Source organism: Dama dama, chromosome 32 (assembly GCF_033118175.1).
Source record: "Dama dama isolate Ldn47 chromosome 32, ASM3311817v1, whole genome shotgun sequence".
NCBI lineage: Eukaryota > Metazoa > Chordata > Mammalia > Artiodactyla > Cervidae > Dama > Dama dama.
In genome coordinates, this window is record NC_083712.1 from 25,422,563 (window position 1) to 25,443,267 (window position 20,705).

The 20,705-nt window shown below is 41.6% G+C and overlaps 1 protein-coding gene across 1 annotated transcript in view; it reads left to right on the forward strand.

The window, feature by feature from the left end:
• The window catches only part of ASAH1 (N-acylsphingosine amidohydrolase 1), a 37,561-nt gene extending 18,599 nt beyond the window's left edge, over window positions 1-18,962 (forward strand). The window contains exons 2-14 of the mRNA XM_061134980.1: window positions 3,351-3,397; window positions 5,305-5,395; window positions 6,127-6,213; window positions 6,942-7,020; window positions 8,788-8,862; window positions 9,698-9,743; window positions 10,457-10,601; window positions 11,415-11,469; window positions 11,596-11,677; window positions 15,640-15,771; window positions 15,878-16,001; window positions 16,418-16,474; window positions 18,403-18,962. Of these exons, the coding sequence (XP_060990963.1) occupies window positions 3,351-3,397; window positions 5,305-5,395; window positions 6,127-6,213; window positions 6,942-7,020; window positions 8,788-8,862; window positions 9,698-9,743; window positions 10,457-10,601; window positions 11,415-11,469; window positions 11,596-11,677; window positions 15,640-15,771; window positions 15,878-16,001; window positions 16,418-16,474; window positions 18,403-18,492 (1,110 nt within the window). The 3' untranslated portion in view covers window positions 18,493-18,962. The remainder of the gene's footprint in view (window positions 1-3,350; window positions 3,398-5,304; window positions 5,396-6,126; window positions 6,214-6,941; window positions 7,021-8,787; window positions 8,863-9,697; window positions 9,744-10,456; window positions 10,602-11,414; window positions 11,470-11,595; window positions 11,678-15,639; window positions 15,772-15,877; window positions 16,002-16,417; window positions 16,475-18,402) is intronic.
• Window positions 18,963-20,705: the final 1,743 nt, after the last annotated feature.

Below are 20,705 nucleotides of genomic sequence, written 5' to 3' on the forward strand. Positions count from 1 at the left end.
ACAGAGTTCCTTCATATCTCTCAGTCTGAAGAAAATTTGGGCATAGGGGATCTCTGTCCATTTCCCTTGTCTTTTGCAGAATAATTCTAATTGCAGGATGGTATTGTAATTTAAAGTCCCATCCTCGGGCCAGTGTTCCTCGTCCCCCAGTGGATACCGTGGCCACGCAGTGGCACAAAAGAATTTTAAATGACTCCTCCTCAGAGTTAAGAGGATCGAACAGCTTCCAGTTATCAAGGATGCACCTCAAGGGCATCTGCCGGGAAGTGGATTGGTTATTTCCCATCTGAAAAACAGTCATGTTAGGGAGGAAAAGGAAAAGAAAAAAACTAATAGGCTTTTTGAAGCTTATCCTACCCAGTACTGTCGCAACCTGAGAGCCAGGCGTCCCTGGGTCAGGATGCAGATCTCCAGGCAGGCTGAGGCGTGACAGCCTCCTAGAGATTGAATCCCTGGGCAGGTCGAGGCGTGACAACCTCCTGGGACCCTTGGGACTGGAGGATCCCCGAAAGGCTGAGGCGTGACAACCTTTCAAGGACCAGATCCCTAGGCAGGTCAAGGCGTGATGACCTCCTGGGACCCCCGGGCTGGAGTTTGGGCGTCCCCAAGGTCTCCAGCGTGACCAGTGCTGGGTAGAATTAAGGGGTTGTAACTCATTGCTAGTTTGTCCACTGTGGATGGGAAGATACCATGATGTAAGCTCATCCTACCTAGTACTGTCACAACCTGAGAGCCAGGCGTCCCCGGGTCAGGATGCAGATCTCCAGGCAGACTGAGGCGTGACAGCCTCCTAGAGATCGAATCCCCAGGCAGGTCAACGTGTGACGGCCTCCCGAGAACTGGGCCCCTGGGCAGGTCGAGGCATGACAACCTCCTGGGACCCTTGGGACTAGAGGATCCCCGAAAGGTTGAGGCGTGACAACCTTTCGAGGACCAGATCCCTAGGCAGGTCAAGGCGTGATGACCTCCTGGGACCCCCAGGCTGGAGTTTGGGTGTCCCCAAGGTCTCCAGTGTGACCAATGCTAGGTAGGACTAAGGGGTTGGATATTATACAGTTGTTCTCTCCCAAGGCCAGCTATTTTTTTGTTATCCCTCTAGAAGATTGTAGAGGCAACATTGTGGGCCCGGATGGGGCTGAGGAAAGGAGCATGAAACAGGAGGGAAAGGTGGGCAGAGCACAACCTTTGAAAGAATGACATAGCATGGGGGTATAACATAAACTGATTGAAATCAATTGGGTCCATCAGGACAAGTCAAATTCAAGCAAAATCCCCAATCTGTAAGCCAAAAGACACACGCAGAGGTGGCAGAACAGCTCTAAGGCACTGTCAGCAGAGGGAGGGGTGGGTGGTTCCTCAGTGGCTGGGATGATCCTCCTGCTCATTAGCATATGCATTCTCCCCGCTCACAAAACTTAGTTAGGCCACATTCCATGGCCGGTACCCTGTAGAACGGGCGCTTCTCTCTGGATTTTAGCAAATCCACCTCCCGCTTATCGCTTTGTCTCTCACTGAATTTTTGCAATAAGATCTCAGAGCCTGAGCCGGGCATCCTGGGTTTTGGTTGGGCTCGAGTCCCGGGAGAAAGAGCTGAAGGAAAAGAGGAAAAAGCAGTGGGAAAAACGTGCCAAGGAATCCCCTTCATAGCCTGCTGGAAAATTTGCTAGGTATCTGACCGGTGCTCAGTTTTCATTGGCCTGATTTTTGGCACAAAGAGTAAGGACAGAAGAACCCCCATCGGCTTGGGTAACAGCTGCTGGGGCCCAGCAGAGAGTGCCTTTGGGACATACCAAAGGGTAGCCTCTCCAGAGTCCCTCAATTGCGCCCACTGCCGCCCGCCTGTTCGCGGGGGTTCAAGGAAACAAGGAAAGAGAGATTCTAAAGGAGTTAAGATTTTGTTAGGCATGTCCCTCCAGCCTTAGGAGCTAGGACCTCCTACCTTAACCGGAGGTCTGTTGGAATCTGAGGCTGAGCCGCGTGGGCTTTCTGCTGAGTTCGTTTTTCGCTGCCCCGGTTTCTAGCATGACGGGCCTTCCCCTGCGCTGGGTTTTCTTCACGTTCCTCTTCTACCGCAGGAGCTTCGCTGAGTTGGGCTCCTGCTGCGCTTGGCCTCTTCCGCATGGAGGTTGTTTCAGCCAGGTTATATCCGAGTCACGGCACCATAGATGTCAGGCGAGTGTATGCTCCTCGGTTCTTTGTCTCATCACAACAAAAATTTGGAGTGACGGACATTGAAGCCCCCTCGGCGGGTCGCAGCTCTCGGAGGACAGACCGTGTTACAGCTCTTAAATAAATCAGTGTTACAGCTCAGTGTCACAGCTCTATTTATTTAGATAATAGCAGGAAAATCCACCTTCGAGGCGTGAGGGCACGTCGATCCAAAGATGCAAAGAGAAGATCGCCCCATAGCGCAGGAGAGAGAGAGAAGAGGGAAGAGGGCTTTGGCTCCTCTTTTTATATGTTTCTCTGTCCCTGGGCCTGTCTTATGTAAATTGGGCCTAGGCAGGAGCGTTGTTTGTTTTACCTGAGGTTCTCACTCAGGTCCTCGGACCTTCCTTTGTTCTATTTTTGCAGGCTTTCCCCTTCCAGGTCTTTTAGCCACCGCCATTTTGGACTCTTTTTCCCTATTCTGACTACCTAACAAAGGGGCCTGGCACCGTGCCCTGAAAGTCTGGTTTAGGATGCAGATTTCTTGCAGTAGAGTTACCTCATAAGTAATATCAGATCCTGGCAAGGGATAAATCAACCTGGGTGTCATAAACGTTCTTCTAGTTTCTTCTTCCTTTGGCTGCACCACGGGGCGTTTGGGATCTCAGTTCCCCCACCAGGGATTGAACCTGGGCCACAGCACTGAAAGCCCAAAATCCTAACCATGAGGTCACCAGGGAACTCCCTCCATCTGCATTTTTTTTTTTAATTTTTAAAAAATTGACATATGGTTGATTTACAATGCTGCGTTAGTTCCAGATGTAGCAGAGTGACTCAGGTCTACATCCGTTTATGTGGGATCTTAGTTCCCCGACCAGGGATCAAACCTGCACCCCCGACATTGGAAGTGCAGAGTCTTAACTACTGGACCACCAAGGAAGTCCCCATCTGTATTGTATTTCCGCTTAACTCAGTGTATTTGCAGTCAAAAAGCCAAACTAGAATACCTGGCAAATAGTGCAAATTGAAGAGACTGAAAACGCAGTTAAGTTTGAGATTTTAGAAGTTTTCATGGGAGGAAAAGACTTTTAAGAGGCATTGCAATGGTCTAAAATGACAAATCATGCTTGATTTTGTTTTTGCCAGCTGTCTTTGCAGATTTCCTACTCTGTTTTTCTGAAACTTTTGTCTTTGTTTTTTAGTGGACCGAAGACTGCAGAAAATCAACCTATCCTCCTTCTGGGCCCACGTGAGTAAACGTCAGACGAGCAGGATTTACTCTGACCTTCCTGGAGATTTCTCTCCATGTTAAGTGTGATCTCATAGAAGTAACAAGATCATGTTACTTAAGTCTTGTCTTCTATCCTGAGATGATTTTGTTTCCCCTGAGGTTTGTGTGGTATGCATTTGGCTAAGACTTTGAACAAATGTGAAGAAAATACCCCATGATGAAATGTCCCATTTTGAGCCCATCAAAATCAGGGAGAAGAAAAGGATTAGCATTCTCCACTAAATTCTTCTATCTTCCCCTAAGTTTTTTTCTCATGCTGACAAATGCAGAGGTGACCTGTGATTTTCTGTGATGCCTAGGTATAAACCACCCCATCATGCTGAAACAAAAGAGTGCAGCATCTCACATGAAACTTTAAAAAAAAATAAACCCTGCCCATGATCATCAAAACTATTGAGGCCAAAACAGGATTGGAAAGCATAGGAATAGCCAATAACATGTTTTAGTGTGTTGAACATTAATGTTTTTAGTTTAGGGTTTTGGCCTTTTCAAATCCTACGTGGCTAAATAGGGAAAAACTTAAGAATGGCTCACCACCCCAGCGGGTACAAAATGTGAAAAGGAAGAGGTGTCAGGAAGAGGCACCATTTTCTCCCCGCTCTTCCCTTGCACTGCAAGTAGCCTGCCGCAGAGAAAGGAAGACAGAAGGCATGCAGCTTTAACCGAAGGATTATTCCTATTCGTGACTACAGAAGTATAAGTAGGACCCCAATTCTGTGACTTGTAGGAACTAACACATCCCCTCCTAACCCACCGCCACCATGGAAAATCAGTCTGGATTTATGTCTGTATGTTTAAGAGCCTGGTAACGTTGCAGCTCCTGCCAGGCTGCACCTTTTGCTTCTCCGGAGCAGGGCAGTGAAGGAGCAAACGCTGGCTGGTTTGGGCAGCGTTAAGCTCATCAGTCACTGAGTGGCACACCTGTATGGGCTCTTTCAGTCCAGTGAGAGGTGCCAGGGGATCATGTTTCTGTGGTGACAGGAGAGTTGCAGAGTTCATCCATCAGGGTTTCAGCCCTGGCTCCACTCATCAGGTAGTGGATGTTGCTGCTGTCCTCACAGTAGAAATGGCTATGTGTAAATTGAAGAGTAGGACTTTGGGGAATGGATATGATGAACAGTGACTTGGCTTGGACTTACTAAGACGAATGAGGAGAGAGGATGTGGGGACTTCCCTGGTGGTCCAGTGGTAAGACTCTGTGCTTTCATGCAAGGGGTCTGGGTTTGATCCCTGGTTGGGGAATTAAGATCCCATATGCTGCACAGCACAGCAAAAAAACAAACAAAAACGGAGAAGAGAGGAAGTGTAGTAGGAAGTGTAGCATGGCTGAGTCAGTAGTGAGGTTCTTGAAGAAAATGATGGGAAGCTCATATACTGTGTTGCCATTCTGGGGGCTTAAAAGGGACCTTACTGAAGCCAGCTCTAGAGTCAATGATTTGACAACAGTGTTGAGACTGTCTGAGAGGGAATTCTAAGACTGGGAAACCAATTGGAGACGTGCCCAGAGCCTAGACTTAATTTTTGTAGCAATTTAGGATGGGAAAAGGCATATATTTTCTGGCAGTGATATTCAGGTTACATACAGCTATTGAGCCAAAATTGATTATTTTACCTATCACCATTATGTGTTAACCTTCCTATAATGCTGTAATTCCATTTTAGGATTTCTAAAATGGCATTGTATAAATGACCCAGGACGGAAGCGCGGAGTGGAAAATGAGCTTTTTTGCAAATTTTGGTTTGAGTACCAGCTTCTCTGTTGTTATTAAGAATATGTCTCTAACATACCTATAATGGTGTAACTATCTAACCATCATCAAGAAACTGATTTTAAACATTTCAAGATGATACACCTCTCATTGCAGTTACAGGGGTCCAGTTCCGTGGTTCACCATAAATCTCAATTTACCACCGTACAAAAGATGGCATGAATTGATGGTGGTCAAAGCACCAGCGGTAGGGTGTGATTCTTAAATCTTTTATTTCTGACTTGACTGAATATAATTGTATTTAAGAGAACACATCATGATACTATGTACCACGTACTTTAAGAATCTGCTTTCCATGGTTCTCTGCCATTTATAATAAATGATAGTAGAGAAAAGAGGATGTCATTTCTCTGTAGCTTCTCGATTTTTACTAGCCTCTGCCTTTGTTTCTTTATCTCATATCATATATTATCATCTAAAGTTAATCACATGTCGTGTTAAAGATATGTCTTGTTTACATATGTTTTTAAATAGTACTCTTATTTAGCTACATATAGATAAGTCAAAAGTCTATGTCTGTCTTTTGTTACACAAAAATTAATCTTTCTTAACAGTTAAAAAGCATTTAGTTTTTTATTAATATATATATTCATTGCACACATAGTCGAAATAAAACTTTCTGTAATTCATTGTGTGGTTCTTGATTAAAATACAGATTATAGGCTTTCAGAAAATTTGTATTGGGGTATGGTATACATACAGTAAAGTGCACAGTTCTTAGGTATACAGATCAGTGTGATATAATGACAATTATGATTACTGTGATTTACAAAACAGGGCTAATAATTTAGTAAACATGGATGTACATTAATTACAAGCTTTTTCTGAAATGGTCTTCAGATACTTTCTATATCAAGATTAATGTTAAATGTCAACACTTCCTTATGTCTCTTATCAATTTTTAAATTTATTTTTCAGCTGAAAGTTATAGTGAATTCCATGAAGAATATAATAAATGCATTTGTGCCAAGTGGAAAAATTGTACAGTTAGTGGATCAAAAGTTGGTAAGAAATATTATTTCCTACAATAAATGTTAAAGACACACATGGACACATATACACACGATTCAGCGAAGGCTCTGTACTTATTTAAAGGCATAATTTGACAGCCTTTTCTAAGGAGCTTGGACAAATTTGCTTTTATTTCAGACTACTGTTAAAACCTCAGAGGGACTTAAAATTCTGGTGCTTGGTAGTATTACAAGACCTAAAGTAGCATGGTAAATTTCGGCAGTTTGTTGCTCTTTAATGTATTTATAAAAGAAATGGTTTGTGGGTGAACATGCCATGGGGCAACTAAACCTGCAGGCCACAGCTCCTCCAACTACCACTCTGTCTGCTGCTCCAACGGCTGTTCCATTTACTACTCCATCTGCTACTCAACTGCTACTCCATCTACTGCTCCAACCGCTACTCTAACCCTCGCACCTCGAGTCCACGCTTCGCAACGAGAGAAGCCACCACAAGGAGAAACCCTCGCACCGCGCCTAGAGAGTAGCCCTGCTTGCCGCAACTAGAGAAAAGCCCGAGCTCAGCAAGGAAGGCCCAGCAAAGCCAAAAATTAATTAATCAATTAATTTTTAAAAACACAGGGGTTTTAACCCCTTAGGCAAAAAAAAATAAGCTTTGATCACCTATTGTGGCAACAATGGCTAATACAGAGTATATGTAAAAGAACCAAATCTCAAAGCCACACTTGAGGTTGAATGATTGTTAATGTGTTTGTTTTTCAGCCTGGTCTGCTTGGCAACTTGCCTGGCCCTTTCGAGGAGGAATTGAAGGGAATTGCAGCTGTTACTGAAATCCCTTTAGGTAAACTTCACTTTGCAGTTTTACAAAATTTAATAAAGTACCCCCAATTTTTTATTGGGGTATGGTAATGCATACAGTGAAGTACACAGATCTTAGGAATACAGATCAATAGAATTTTTAAAATCCAGGAGTGTATGTGTTTCAGTCATGTCCAACTCTTTGTGACCCCATGGACTGTAGCCTGCCAGGCTCCTCTGTCCATGGGATTTTCCTGGCAAGAATACCGGAGTGGGTTGCCATTTCCTACTCTAGGGGAGCTTCTTAATCCAGAGATCAAACCCATATCTCCTGCGTTGGCAGGTAGATTCTTTACCACTGCACCACCTAGGACTCCCCATGCATACTTGCATTTAATCACAACTCAGAACAAGATACAGAAACAATTTACAGCAATCCAGCCTGCTCCATTCTGCACAATTCTGAACCTCTTGGTAACCACTATTTGGACTTCAGCTTAGGTTAGTTTTGCCTCTTAAACATCGTACAAATAGAGCCAAACAATATGAACTGTTGTCCGGTTTCTTGCACATACCATTATAGGTAGTAGGCTATTGTATGACTAGGATATTTGTCATTTTCACATTTGAGTTGTGAACATTCTTGTTCATGTTTTTTTATGGGCATGTACACTGATTTCTCTGGGATATGACCTGGGTTATAGGGTAGCTGAGTAATTTAGCCTTGGAGTCTCTGCCAACCAGTTTTTCAAAGTGATTGTAACCATTGACAGTTAGCATAGTATTGATACAAGACTTTTTTCCACTTGCTGATTCTCTGTGTGATAGTGTCACTCTCTTTTATTTGGGCATTTTGTTGAGTGTGTTATATTCATTATGGTTTAATTGGGGCTTCCCTGATAGCTCAAGTTGGTAAAGAAAGTGAAAGTGAAAGTCGCTCAGTCATGTCCGACTCTTTGCGACCCCATGGACTGTACAGTCCGTGAAATTCTCTAGGCTGGAATACTGGAGTGTAGCTGTTCCCCTCTCCAGGGGATCTTCCCAACCCAGGGACTGAACTCAGGTCTCCCACATTGCAGGTGGATTCTTTACCAGCTGAGCCACAGTGTTTCAGTTGGTAAAGAATCCGCCTGCCATGCAGGAGACCCCAGTTGGTTCAGTTCCTGGGTTGGGAAGATCCGCTGAAGAAGGGATGGGCTACCCACTCCAGTATTCTTGGGCTTCCCCTGTGGCTCAGCTGGTGAAGAATCTGTGTGCAATGCGGGAGACCTGGGTTTGATCCTGGGTTGAGAAGATCCCCTGGAGAAGGGATAAGCTACCCACTCCAGTATTCTTGCCTGGAGATTTCCATAGACAGAGGAGTTTGGCGGGCTGTAGTCCACTGGATCGCAAAGAGTCAGACATGACTGAGCAACTAACATAAGTGATCTTTGCGTACCCCCAAAACATAATTCTTGTGTGTTTTCTTCTCTATGACTTTTGTTTACTTTTTACATATAGGCCCATGGTGTATCTTGAATTAACTTGCATATGGTATCGGTTAGGGATCAAAGTTCAAGTTCTTTCCAATTGACCATACTGTTTACTAAAAAGGCTATCCTTCCCTCAGTGAATTCCCATAGTGCCTTTGACAGAGAGAGAGAGACCCCTACCCCCCCAGCCATGCAGGCTCACTCAGATTATCTGCAGACACTTAACGTTTGCCCAAGCAAAAACTCACGTGATGACAATAGTTACACCTTTTCTTAGAAAAGAATTTTCTAACATGGTTCTGTGTATTGACCAGAAAATTTCCTTTTTTTTCTCATAGGAGAGATTATTTTATTCAATATTTTCTATGAATTTTTTACCATTTGTACTTCAATAATAACAGAAGACAAAGAAGGTAAATGAATGTGTACTGGGGGAGGGTGGGTGGTACAAAGAAACAAAATGGAAGAAAAATACTGAAATGAAATTAGAACTTGTAAAACACAGGCTTGCTATGCATATATGTGCATGTTGCATAGGGTTTTATAGATCTTGATTAAGTTTTTGAAAGTGAATTGAAAACTGTTCTTATTTTAAGATCACTGTAACGGCTATTAAAGTTTAATTTAGGCATGCACACCTCTTGCATGAATTGTTTCAGGACTGAAAACATTCTTACTTTCCCTCGTAGGCTACTTACACCCCTATTTATAATTTGATCTAAGTACTCACAGGGCAGAACAGAGATTCTCCCATCATTTTCCGGCCAAGGGACCCTGTGTAGACCAGCTTCACTTTTCCATATTTTTCCTGGCAAGTCCTTAGATTATAAGGCCCAGGGTGATGTACCCTGATTCACTGTTATTTTTTGACCTATACTCTGGGTATAGCTGTAGGTGACAATCCCTGAAGGGAAGCGTGTTGGTAAGTCATATCAGGTGAGGCCGAGGTAGCTTTGTCTGATAGCTTCGTCACGGTGAACCAAAAATCGTGGCTGCTGATCTTTCCCCATCTTCTAACCTTACCTGCAGCCCTGTGCTCTCAGGTACTGAGGGGGAATCTGGCCAGTGTGACAGGGACAGCCTTTTCATTTGTTAAGGCTTGTGATATTAGGTGCTACTTAATTCTTACTGTTGAATTGAACAGTTAGGAATATCACTTAACCAAAATTAAGTGTCCAGCTTTGGTTTAGAATCAATCATCCTGTCGTAATTGCTGTTACATGTCTCTTCTGCTTGCTTTCAATTTAGGTCATCTACTACATGGGCGAAACATGGATTTTGGATTATTTCTTGGGTAACTAAAAAAAAAAAAATGTGGTATGTCTCAATCCCTAAGAACAGTAGGTAGTATTACATTGATGAAAAAGTTAAGTACCAAGTCATTCCCAGAATATGCCAGAAAGGAAGACCCTAGATTCTTTAGTTTTGAGACCAGATTAAGCATGCTCCTATTCAGTTGAGAGTAAAAGAATAGCATTCTATTTCATGTGTCTTCTTTACCTTCCTGAAAAAAAATATGACAATGCTTTGTAATTGGAGACCTAAATATTATCTGGGATTTGCTATTTATAGGCTGTGTCATGTTGGGGGAGTTACTTAACTTCTCTGATCCTGTTTTATCTTATGGAAAATGGAAGCTAAAGCTTACCTATATTGGAAAATCCTTGTGAATATTGATCATTGGGGATTAGGTCGGTAAAGCATCTGGTATAATATCTGACCAGGCTTCCCTGGTGGCTCAGATAGTAAAGAATCCACCTGCAATGTGGGAGACCTGGGTTCGATCCCTGGATTGGGAAGATCTGCTGGAAGAGGGCATGGCAACCCACTCCAGTATTCTTGCCTGGAGAATTCCCCTGGACAGAGGAGCCTGGTGGGCCACAGTCCTTAGGGTTGCAAGGAGTTGGACATGACTATGCGACTAAGCCCAGCACAGCATCATGCCTGACCATCTCCTCATCCTTATTGTCACTGTTATTAAATGTCACTTAAATTTGTCTTTTGTAGGTGGAATATAAATAATGATACTTGGGTCGTAACTGAGGAACTAAAACCTTTAACAGTGAATTTGGACTTCCAAAGGAACAATAAAACTCTCTTCAAGGCAACAACCTTTGCTGGCTATGTGGGCATGTTAACAGGATTCAAACCAGTAAGGAATCTGTTGTTACCAGATTTTACAGGGAGCTCTGTGTGCATGATGGAGTCTAAGGAAATGAGAACCTGAAAAGAATGTGTAGCCCCAGTTCATCCCATTGTACTTCTTGTTACCTTTAGCTCACAAGGTAGAGAAGAGTAGGAGGAAGTGAAGATTTTTGAGCCTTTTGTGGAGCTAAAGCCCATGGTAGGTCTCTAGGGCTGTGAGTGTAAACCTTGGAATCTGGCCATGGCTCTGCCCCTCAGGCGAGTTAGTCATTAAGTCCCTGCACTTCAGTTTCCTTGTTGGAAAAGTGTGGCCAATAACATCCATCTACTTATCTCACACACTACATGTGAAAAATGCTTTGACCTTCTAAAAAAAGCTGTTAACAGAAGGTGAGAGTTAGGGTTTTTTTCCTTGTGATGAGAACTTTTAAGATTTATTCTCTATGAAACTTTCAAATATTCAGTACAGTATTATTAACTATAGTCACTATGATGTGCATGACATCCTCAGTTATTTTATAACTGGAATTTTGTACCTTTTGACCCTCTTCACCCATTTCACCCATCTCTCACCACCCTGCCCCCACCTCTGTCAGCCACCAGTTTGTTCTCTGTACCTGTGAATTTTTTTTTATTTTTTGTTTTTAGATTCCACTTCTAAGTGTGATCACATGGTATTTGTCCTTGATTTTTTTTCTCTCCCCCACACCCCGAAGTCCCCAATCTAGGCCCTGATATGACAGGATTAAAAGAGCACAGTGAGAGGGCCTTAAACAGGATGGTGCAGGTTTCTGACCTCACTGCTTCGTTTTCTTTTCAGGGACTGTTTAGTGTTACACTCAATGAACGCTTCAGTATGGATGGTGGTTTTATGGGTGAGTAGAGAGTTCTTAAATGGGAATTTCATAGCTGTTTTAAGAAGAAGGTTAGCCTGTGCTTTATGATTAACAGTTTAATCTCTTCTAGGTCCTGTGACACTGTGTGTGTTTTATCTCTTCCAGGTGTCATAGAATGGATTTTGGGAAAGAAAGATGCCCAGTGGATAGGGTTTATCATTAGATCAGTTCTAGAAAATAGCACAAGGTAATCTGTTTGGTTGCTTTATTATCAGATTTTTTATTTTTTTAATTTTTCCTTGAGGTATAATTGACATATTAGTATAAGAAGTGTACTATAAAATGTTTAGATATTTGTTTTTATGGCATAATGGTCACAATAAGTCTAGTTAACATCTGTCACCACACAGTTAGGGTTTTTTTCCTTGTGATGAGAACTTTTAAGATTTATTCTCTATGAAACTTTCAAATATTCAGTACAGTATTATTAACTATAGTCACTATGATGTGCATGACATCCTCAGTTATTTTATAACTGGAATCTTGTACCTTTTGACCCTCTTCACCCATTTCACCCATCTCTCACCACCCTGCCCCCACCTCTGTCAGCCACCAGTTTGTTCTCTGTACCTGCGAATTTTTTTTTATTTTTTGTTTTTAGATTCCACTTCTAAGTGTGATCACATGGTATTTGTCCTTGTCTAATTTATTTCATTTAGCAAAATGCTCTCAAGGCCCATCCATTTTGTCACAAATGGCAAGATTTCATTCTTTTTTATGGTTAAATAATATTCTATTGTATATATACCGCATTTTCTTTATCCATTCATCCTTAGATACTTAGGTTGTTTCCATAACTTGGCTTATTGTAAATAATGCTGCAGTTAATGTGGGGGTGTGAATATCTTTTGGAATTAGTGTTTTCATGTCCTCAGATCATTACTTAGAAGTGGGATTGCTTAGGTCGTGTGGTAGTTTTAGTTTTTTGAGGAACCTCCATACTGGTGGTTCCGTAGTGACTGCACCAGTTTACATTCCACCCAATTCCACACAGTTCCCTTTTCTCCACATCTTGGCCAACACTTATCTCTTGTCTTTTTGATAATAGCCAGTCTGACAGATGTGAGATGATCCTTATCGTTGCTTTGGTTCACATTTCCCAACTTCTTGTGTCCCTGTTAGTCACCTGTATCTCATCTCTGGAAAAATGTTCAGACCCTTTGTCCATTTTTAAATCAGATTGTCTGTTTTTTGCTATTGAGTGTGTCGGTTCTATATACATTTTGGAAAATAGATCCTTACCAGATGTATGAATTACAGATATTTTATCCAGTTGAGTAGGTTGCATTTTCGTTTTGTTGAAGGTTTTATTTGCTGTGCAGAAGTTCTTTAGTTTGACGTTGTCCTACTTGTTTATTTTCGTCTTTGTTACTTTGTCTTGGTGGCAGATCTAAAAATTATTGCCAAGCCGTGTCAAGGAGCGTATCACCTGTTTTCCTTTAAGAGTTTTCTGATTTCAGGTGTTACGTTTAAATCTTTAACACATTTTGATTTTTGTGTATGGTGTGAGATGGTGGTTTGGTTTCATCCTTTTGCGTGTAGCTGTCCAGTTTCCCAAACACCATCTTTTGCAGAGACTGTTCTTCCCCAGTGTGTATTCTTGGTTCCTTTTTCATAAATTAATTATGGGCTGTCCATTCTCTTTCACTGATCAATGTGTTGTTATGCCAGCAGCATGGTTTTGATTACTGTAGCTTTGTAATACAGTTTGAATACAGATGTTCTTCTTTTTCAAGATTGCTTTGGCTATTCATGGCCTTTGTTATTCCATACAGGTTTTAGGATTGTTTGTTCTATTTCTGTGAAAAATGCCCTTAGAATTTTGATAGAGGTTGCAAGGAATCTGTGTAGATTTCTTTGGGGTAGTATGGACATTTTAACATTAATTCTTCCAATCCATGACCATGGAATATCTTTATTTGCGTCTTCTACTTCTTTCATCAGTGTCTTATAGTTTCCAGTATACAGGTCTTTCACCTCTTTGGTTAAATTTTTTCCCATGTATTTTATTCTTTTGAATGTGATTGTAAATGGGACTATTTTCTTAATTTCTCTTTCTGATCCTGTTACTAGTGTATGGAACCACAACTGATATTTGTATACTGATTTCATGTCCTGAAACTTTACTGAATTTATTATTCCTAAAAGTTTTTTTTTTTTTGGTGGAGAGTCTTTATTATAGTATTATGTCATCTGCAGATAGTGACAATTTCACTTCTTCCTTTCTGATTTGGATACCTTTTATTTCTTTTTTTTTGCCTTATTCTGGCTAATACTGCCAATACTATATTGAATAAAAATGGTGAGAGTGGACAAGTTTGTCTTGTTCCTAATCTTAGAGGAAAAACTTAACTTTTCATTATTGAGTATAATGTTAACTGTGGGTTTCTCTTATATGGCCTTTAATTATGTTAAGGTATGTTCCCTCTGCACACACTTTTTTGAGATGTTGAATTTTGTCAGATGCACCTGTTACAATCATATTTTTATCCTTCATTTTATTCTTTAATTGGAAGAAAATTGCTTTATAGTGTGTTGTTTTCTGCCATATGACAATGCAATTCATCTTAATTATACACATATCATCTCCCTCTTGGGAGAAGGCAATGGCAACCCACTCCAGTACTCTTGCCTGGAAAATCCCACGGACGGAGGAGCCTGGTAGGCTGCAGTCCGTGGGGTTGCGAAGAGTCAGACAACTGAGCGACTTCACTTTCACTTTTCACTTTCATGCATTGGAGAAGGAAATGGCAACCCACTCCAGTGTTCTTGCCTGGAGAATCCCAGGGACGGCGGTGCCTGGTGGGCTGCCGTGTATGGGGTCGCACATAGTCGGACACGACTGAAGTGACTCAGCAGCAGCAGCAGCATCTCCCTCTTGAACCTCCCTCTCCACCCCCATCTAAGTCATCACAGAGCACCACGCTGGGCTCCCTGTGTTACAGAGCAGCTTCTCACCGGCTTCCACTTTAAGGTGTAGTGTGTGTATGTCGATGCTGCTTTCTCCACCTGTCCCTCTCTCCTTCCCTCACTGTGTCCACAGGCTCATTCTCTGTATCTGTATCTTCCTTCCTTCCCTGCAGATGTTCATCAGTGCCATCTTTCTAGATTCCATATATATGTGTGTTAATACACGTATTTGTTTTTCTCTTTCTGACCTACTTCACTCTGTATAACAGGCTCTAGGTTCATCCACCTCACTCTAAGTGACTCAAATTCATTTTTATGGCTGAATAATATTCCATTGTATTTATATACCACAACTTCTTCATCCATTCATCTATCCTTAATTGTTTTAATGGGTGTATCAAATTGATTAGTTTGTGGATGTTGAAACCATCTTTGCATCTTGGTACATGAACCTTTTAATGTAGTTTCTTTTAAATTACTAATATTAAAATACTTCTGAGCTTTATCTTCCATTGAGAAATTATTTCAGAATTTCTTAGGTGAACCTTTTTGACACTCACATGGAATTCTTCATGTTTGTGTGTGTGTGTGTGTGTGTGTGTTTACAGCAAGAAAATTACTTATTTAAAACATGCTAGGGATAGTGTATCTGTGAAGGGCATCTGTGAAGTTTTCTTGTTATACAAACAATTCTTCATCCATACAGAAAAGAATTTTATATAAAAAATCTTCATTTAATTCATAATACCTATTAATCTAGAAGTTATATTCTGTGCTGGTATAGAAGTCTGGTAGTAGCAAAACTGCCTTTAGCCAGTACTACCATCCAAATGACCTAGAGGAAATGTGGGCATGAGTCCTATTTTTAATGATTTCCAGGGCGTACAATTAAGTAGTCTTCTTTGAAAATCCATTTCCATTTTTGATAGCTCTGATTTTCAAGTAATAAAATATGTTATATTATTTTCCCTAATCCTGTTGTTGAGTGAAAGGTATATAGACTGTAAGGGTAGATGATGATCTCCTGAGGATGTTTCGTTCGTCCTTCACGTTTGAGGGAACATTTCAGATCTCACTCTTTCACTGCAGAGGAGCGAGGGACTGTTTCTCCTTGAGCCATTGTTCACTATCCTTTTTAGAAAAATGTTCTTCAGATGTCTTCCCTTAGTTTCCACAGTTAAAAATTTCCATTTCAGGTCAACTAAAAGTGTTTCCTTTATTCTAAATGTTTCTTTGTAGTTATGAAGAAACCAAGAATATATTGACCAAAACCAAGATATTGGCCCCAGCATACTTTATCCTGGGAGGCAACCAGTCTGGGGAGGGTTGTGTGATTACACGAGACAGAACACAGTCTCTGGATGTATATGAGTAAGTACATTTGCTCAAGCAAAACAAGCAGAAACTAAAGCATAGACAGACGTATGTGTGGGTTTAAGGCGTGAAGCCTAGGAGAAATCTCTTTCTTTGTATCTAGACTCGACCCCAAGCAGGGTAGATGGTATGTGGTACAAACAAATTATGACCGATGGAAAAATCCCTTCTTCCTTGATGATCGCAGAACACCTGCAAAGATGTGTCTGAACCAGACAACCCAAGAGGTACATTCCCATTGTCATACATATGAGAGAAATGGTGACTACAGAAGATTATCTCCATTCTAACATTTTTCACTGGCCTTTAAAGAATTTATAAACCTCCTAACAGTCATTGTCTCTGGACAGTTTCCACTGAGTTTTTGTTTTTAATGTAAAGAGCAAAATTTTGCCGTGCTTTCCCCTTGTTAATGGTGGCTACCACTCTGTGGGGCTGAATATCAGCAATTCAAGAGGGGAGGAAGAGAAAGCAAGCGTGTTATATCAGAATCATCACCTGCAACAGTGACCCCAGGGGAATTATTTTACGGGGGTTGGGGGAGATTGATTGAAGAATATCTTGGTCTAATGACCCATTTGTGTGGATAAAGCTGCCAACATCTGTATTTAATGTACTAAGAATAACTATTTTTGTGTTTTAGAATATCTCATTTGCAACCATGTATGATGTCTTGTCAACAAAACCTGTCCTCAACAAGGTATTTTTTTAAATATATGTGTGTGTGTGTGTGTGTGTGTGTGTGTGTGTGTGTATTTGATTTTAGGAAAAGAATTTGATCCCATGTTTTATCTTTCCCCTTTGTCTTGGATCAATGAGAGCTAGAATTCCAAGTCATGTTCAGCTTAAGGCTGCTTTTTAAAATGTTTTTGTGTGACCAAAACTGAAACTCTTGGAGTGTAACAAAGAAGTTGGTCACTGCAGCTTGATATCCAGTTTGGTCAGAGTATTATTTCCATAATTACTTACATGGCATTTGGATTGAATTTAGCATGTTATTAGTGACTTCTCCGTCCATGAGGAATTGAATGCTGTATGCTGCAACTAACACCTAATACTAGATAAAACGAAGTCTGAAGTTATTTTCAGACAGCTTTCTGTCTTAGTGGATTAGGTTTTTTTCTTAAAAGTTATTATAGCCTTTTCCCTTTTCCCTACTCTTCCGCTAAAATATGCAAAAGTCTTCTGATCATCCAGTTTGCTAATAGGCCCCCTCTTGCGTGTTTCTGATCCCTCTGATTTTTCCCATTTGTTCCTTGCCTTCTTTTGCTGAACCTTAAGATGAGTGTGCCTCCATGTGTCCTGGCCATTAGCATTTTGATGAGAACCTGGCTTCTGAGGGAAGCTTTCCCTCTGCCCACTGACCCTAACATCTCATTTTGCCCACGCCATCTTTGCTTGAGTTCACAGTTGGGTTACTTACAGATTCTTGTGTGAGTTGGGTGTGTACCTTCTAACCTGCATGTCTGCAGTGTTTCCCTCACTGCATGAGAAATGCTTCCAGGATAAGGAAAGCCAAAGCTACGCTTTTTATACTCCACAGTTTCACCACTGGTCTTTGCAAAGTATGCATTGAGGAGCGTTCAGTTGAGTTCAGTTCAGTTGCTCAGTCATGTCTGACTCTTTGTGACCCCATGAATCGCAGCACACCAGGCCTCCCTGTCCATCACCAACTCCCGGAGTCTGCTCAAACCTATGTCCATTGAGTCGGTGATGCCATCCAACCATCTCATCCTGTCGTCCCCTTCTCCTGCCCCCAACCCCTCCAAGCATCAGGGTCTTTTCCAGTGAGTCAGCTCTTCGTATGAGGTGGCCAAAGTATTGGAGTTTCAGCTTCAGCATCAGTCATTCCAATGAACAGCCAGGACTGATCTCCTTTAGCATGGACTGGTTAGATCTCCTTGCAGTCCAAGGGACTCTCAAGAGTCTTCTCCAACACCACAGTTCAAAAGCATCAATTTTTCGGCACTCAGCTTTCTTCACAGTCCAACTCTCACATCCATACATGATCACTGGAAAAACCATAGCCTTGACCAGACGGACCTTTGTTGGCAAACTAATGTCTCTGCTTTTTAATGTGCTATCTAGGTTTGTCATAGCTTTTCTTCCAAGGAATAAGTGTCTTTTAATTTCATGGCTGCAATCACCATCTGCAGTGATTTTGGAGCCCCCAAAAATTAAGTCTGACACTGACACTGTTTCCACTGTCTCCCCATCTATTTCCCATGAGGAGTGTTAAGTGAGCCTTAAAACATTGTTTGTGAAGCAGTATACTGCACAGAATTACAACCTTGTAAAGAACTGAACATTATCTCCCACACCTGTTTATATTTATGACATGGTAATGGTTCTGTTGAAGTCAGTTGTTTTCATTATTATTGACTTATTATGTTGATCTTTATATTTATTGGGTCTTTACACACACAGACACACATATATATCCATTATGGGAAGCCTGGCGTGCTGCAGTCCATGGGGTCACAAAGAGTAGGACACAACTCAGCGATAGAGCAACAAGAAATTTAATGTTTAGTAACTTCATAAGCAGTTCCATAAGAAATGCTAATACAAGTAGAGTCATCTTAAAACTGAAAATATCCTTAAAATAAAAGTTGACTTTTCTTTCAGCTGACGGTATACACAGTCTTGATAGATGTTACCAAAGGTCAGTTTGAGACGTACCTGCGGGACTGCCCAGACCCCTGCATCGGGTGGTGAGCACACACCTGGCCTACAGGACGCGCCTTCTGTGACGTCGGGACGGGTGCTCATGTGGGGCTGAGCGGAGCGGCCGTCCGATCTCCTTCCAGAGTCGGGGCAGTTTCTCTTTGAGGCGTGAGCTTGTCCTGCTGAGTATGTTTATAGTTCACAGGCTGTTTTTGCCATAATGTAGGTGATTGCTATGTAACAGATAACTTCTTTCAATGAAGTACAGCAGTCATCTAGAATTTACCGTGATTCACTTTGGTCTGACCTTTGGGGGCGGGGATAGGCAACTAAAACTGTGGTGGGACCCTCCTCCATGGAATAAAGCCAAGATTCCCTGTGAGCACTGAGTCCTGTACCTCCATGTGAGTAAGTCAAATAGCCCCCGTTACTCAGTTTTTCACTTTTATCTACGTATTTGTTGTATGTTTTTGTCTTTTCCTTCTGGCTCTAACTACTATTAAAGTCAATACACCATTGTCTCTGCTGTGACAGCTGTGTATTTCACTAATTTTGATTGGTTGGAGATGAGACAGGCATTCAACTATATGTTTCTCCTCATGAACATCACATTGATTCTGAATAGAAGGTGGCACTAGTAGTAAAGAACGACCTGCCAATGCAGGAGACGTTGAGATGCGGGTTCAGTCCCTGGGTCGGGAAGGTCCCCTGACGGAGGGCATGGCAGCCCATTCCAGTATTCCTGCCTGGAGAATCCCATGGACAGAGGAGCCTGGCAGGTTATGGTCCATAGGGTCACAAAGAGAGACACAACTGAAAAGACTTATTTATTTAGCATGCACAAGTAGTACCTTTTAGGGTTCTTGAAGTAACCAGTATGCAAGGCAGGCTTTTATACTCAGAATTGAGGTGTTTCCTTTTTCATAATTAGCCTCCAACTAACCCCAGGAAGTTATTAAATTTCAAAAACAGTCCTAGGTTCTGTAAATCAATAGTAAATAACAGGTCAAAGACAAATGGAAAATAGGAGATGAACCATTACTTAACTCTTCATAAGTATCACTGAATATGTTTTTTTAGTTTGTCCTTGTGCTCAGTATGTATATTTTTAAATGTAAATTACTAAGAATGTTTTACAGAAATCAGTCTAGTGCCAACAGAACTTGTTAACCTTTCATATTTTCACAGTCAAGTTTGAAATGTATGCCAGCTGGGCAAGACTGTAGCCACTTCATTTCTGCATAATGCAGCTGTCTTCGTGACATTCAGTAGTCACTGGAAGAAGTGTCAGTCAGCAGTTATGTATGCTGATTGAGTGTATATGTATGTGTTGGTTTGAGGATGGTGGCTATGGAGAAATCCAAGCTGAGTATATTTGAATTAACATTACAGGGTTATGTAAGGGGGTTATAGAACTTATGACTAAGTGATCACAGTCTTACATGACTCATTGTAATTCACTGGTTATCAACCTAGCGTGTAGGTGTCCAAAGGCAGCTTCTCGCCCGACACAGGAGGTGCTTCCACCAAACTGCAGCGATGCTGGTATTACCTTAGTGAAGCAAGGATAATTACAGGAGGTTGTGTGTTAAAAATAGGATTTTTTTAAAATTTTCTGTAATTTACACATTTCATAATTTTTTAATAGAAAATGTCATGAAATTTTCATTAAGTCCCATGTCCCCTGCAGTTTTCCTCAGCGTGTCTTAAGACCATGTCATTTTCTCTGTGTGCCACGACATGAGAAAAGGGGAAAGCAGCATCACAGAGCTCTGGATGAAACCCGGAGGCCGGGCTCTGACTCTTGATCACCCAGTGGCGCACCCTGGGACAAGCCACCCCGCCGTTCTGCCCCCCTCGGGCCTGCCTTTGTCAGGTGAGGGTTTAAACCCAGTTTTCCCCCAAGGTTTCTTTTAGCTTTATGAATCCAGACTTAAAACTGCATCTCAGGTTAGCAGGCAGTTGATATCCAGGTGCTGTTGGGGATGTCAGAACCGTTGTAGTTTGCTTTATTCACAGACATTAAGTGGATGAATCTAATCAAACATTTTCTTAATATTTCAAAATAATGATGACAATTTGCAGGAAGCAAAATAACGTGCATTGTTGAAAGCAATTATGGCAGTAGCTCAAATGCCTCCAAACAGCCTGTCAGTTGCAAATAGTTGTTATACACAGATAACACCGGGATACACAGGCTGTAAATATGTTTTGAAAACATGTAACTCCTAAGTTCAATACCAACACTATATCAATCTCAGGAA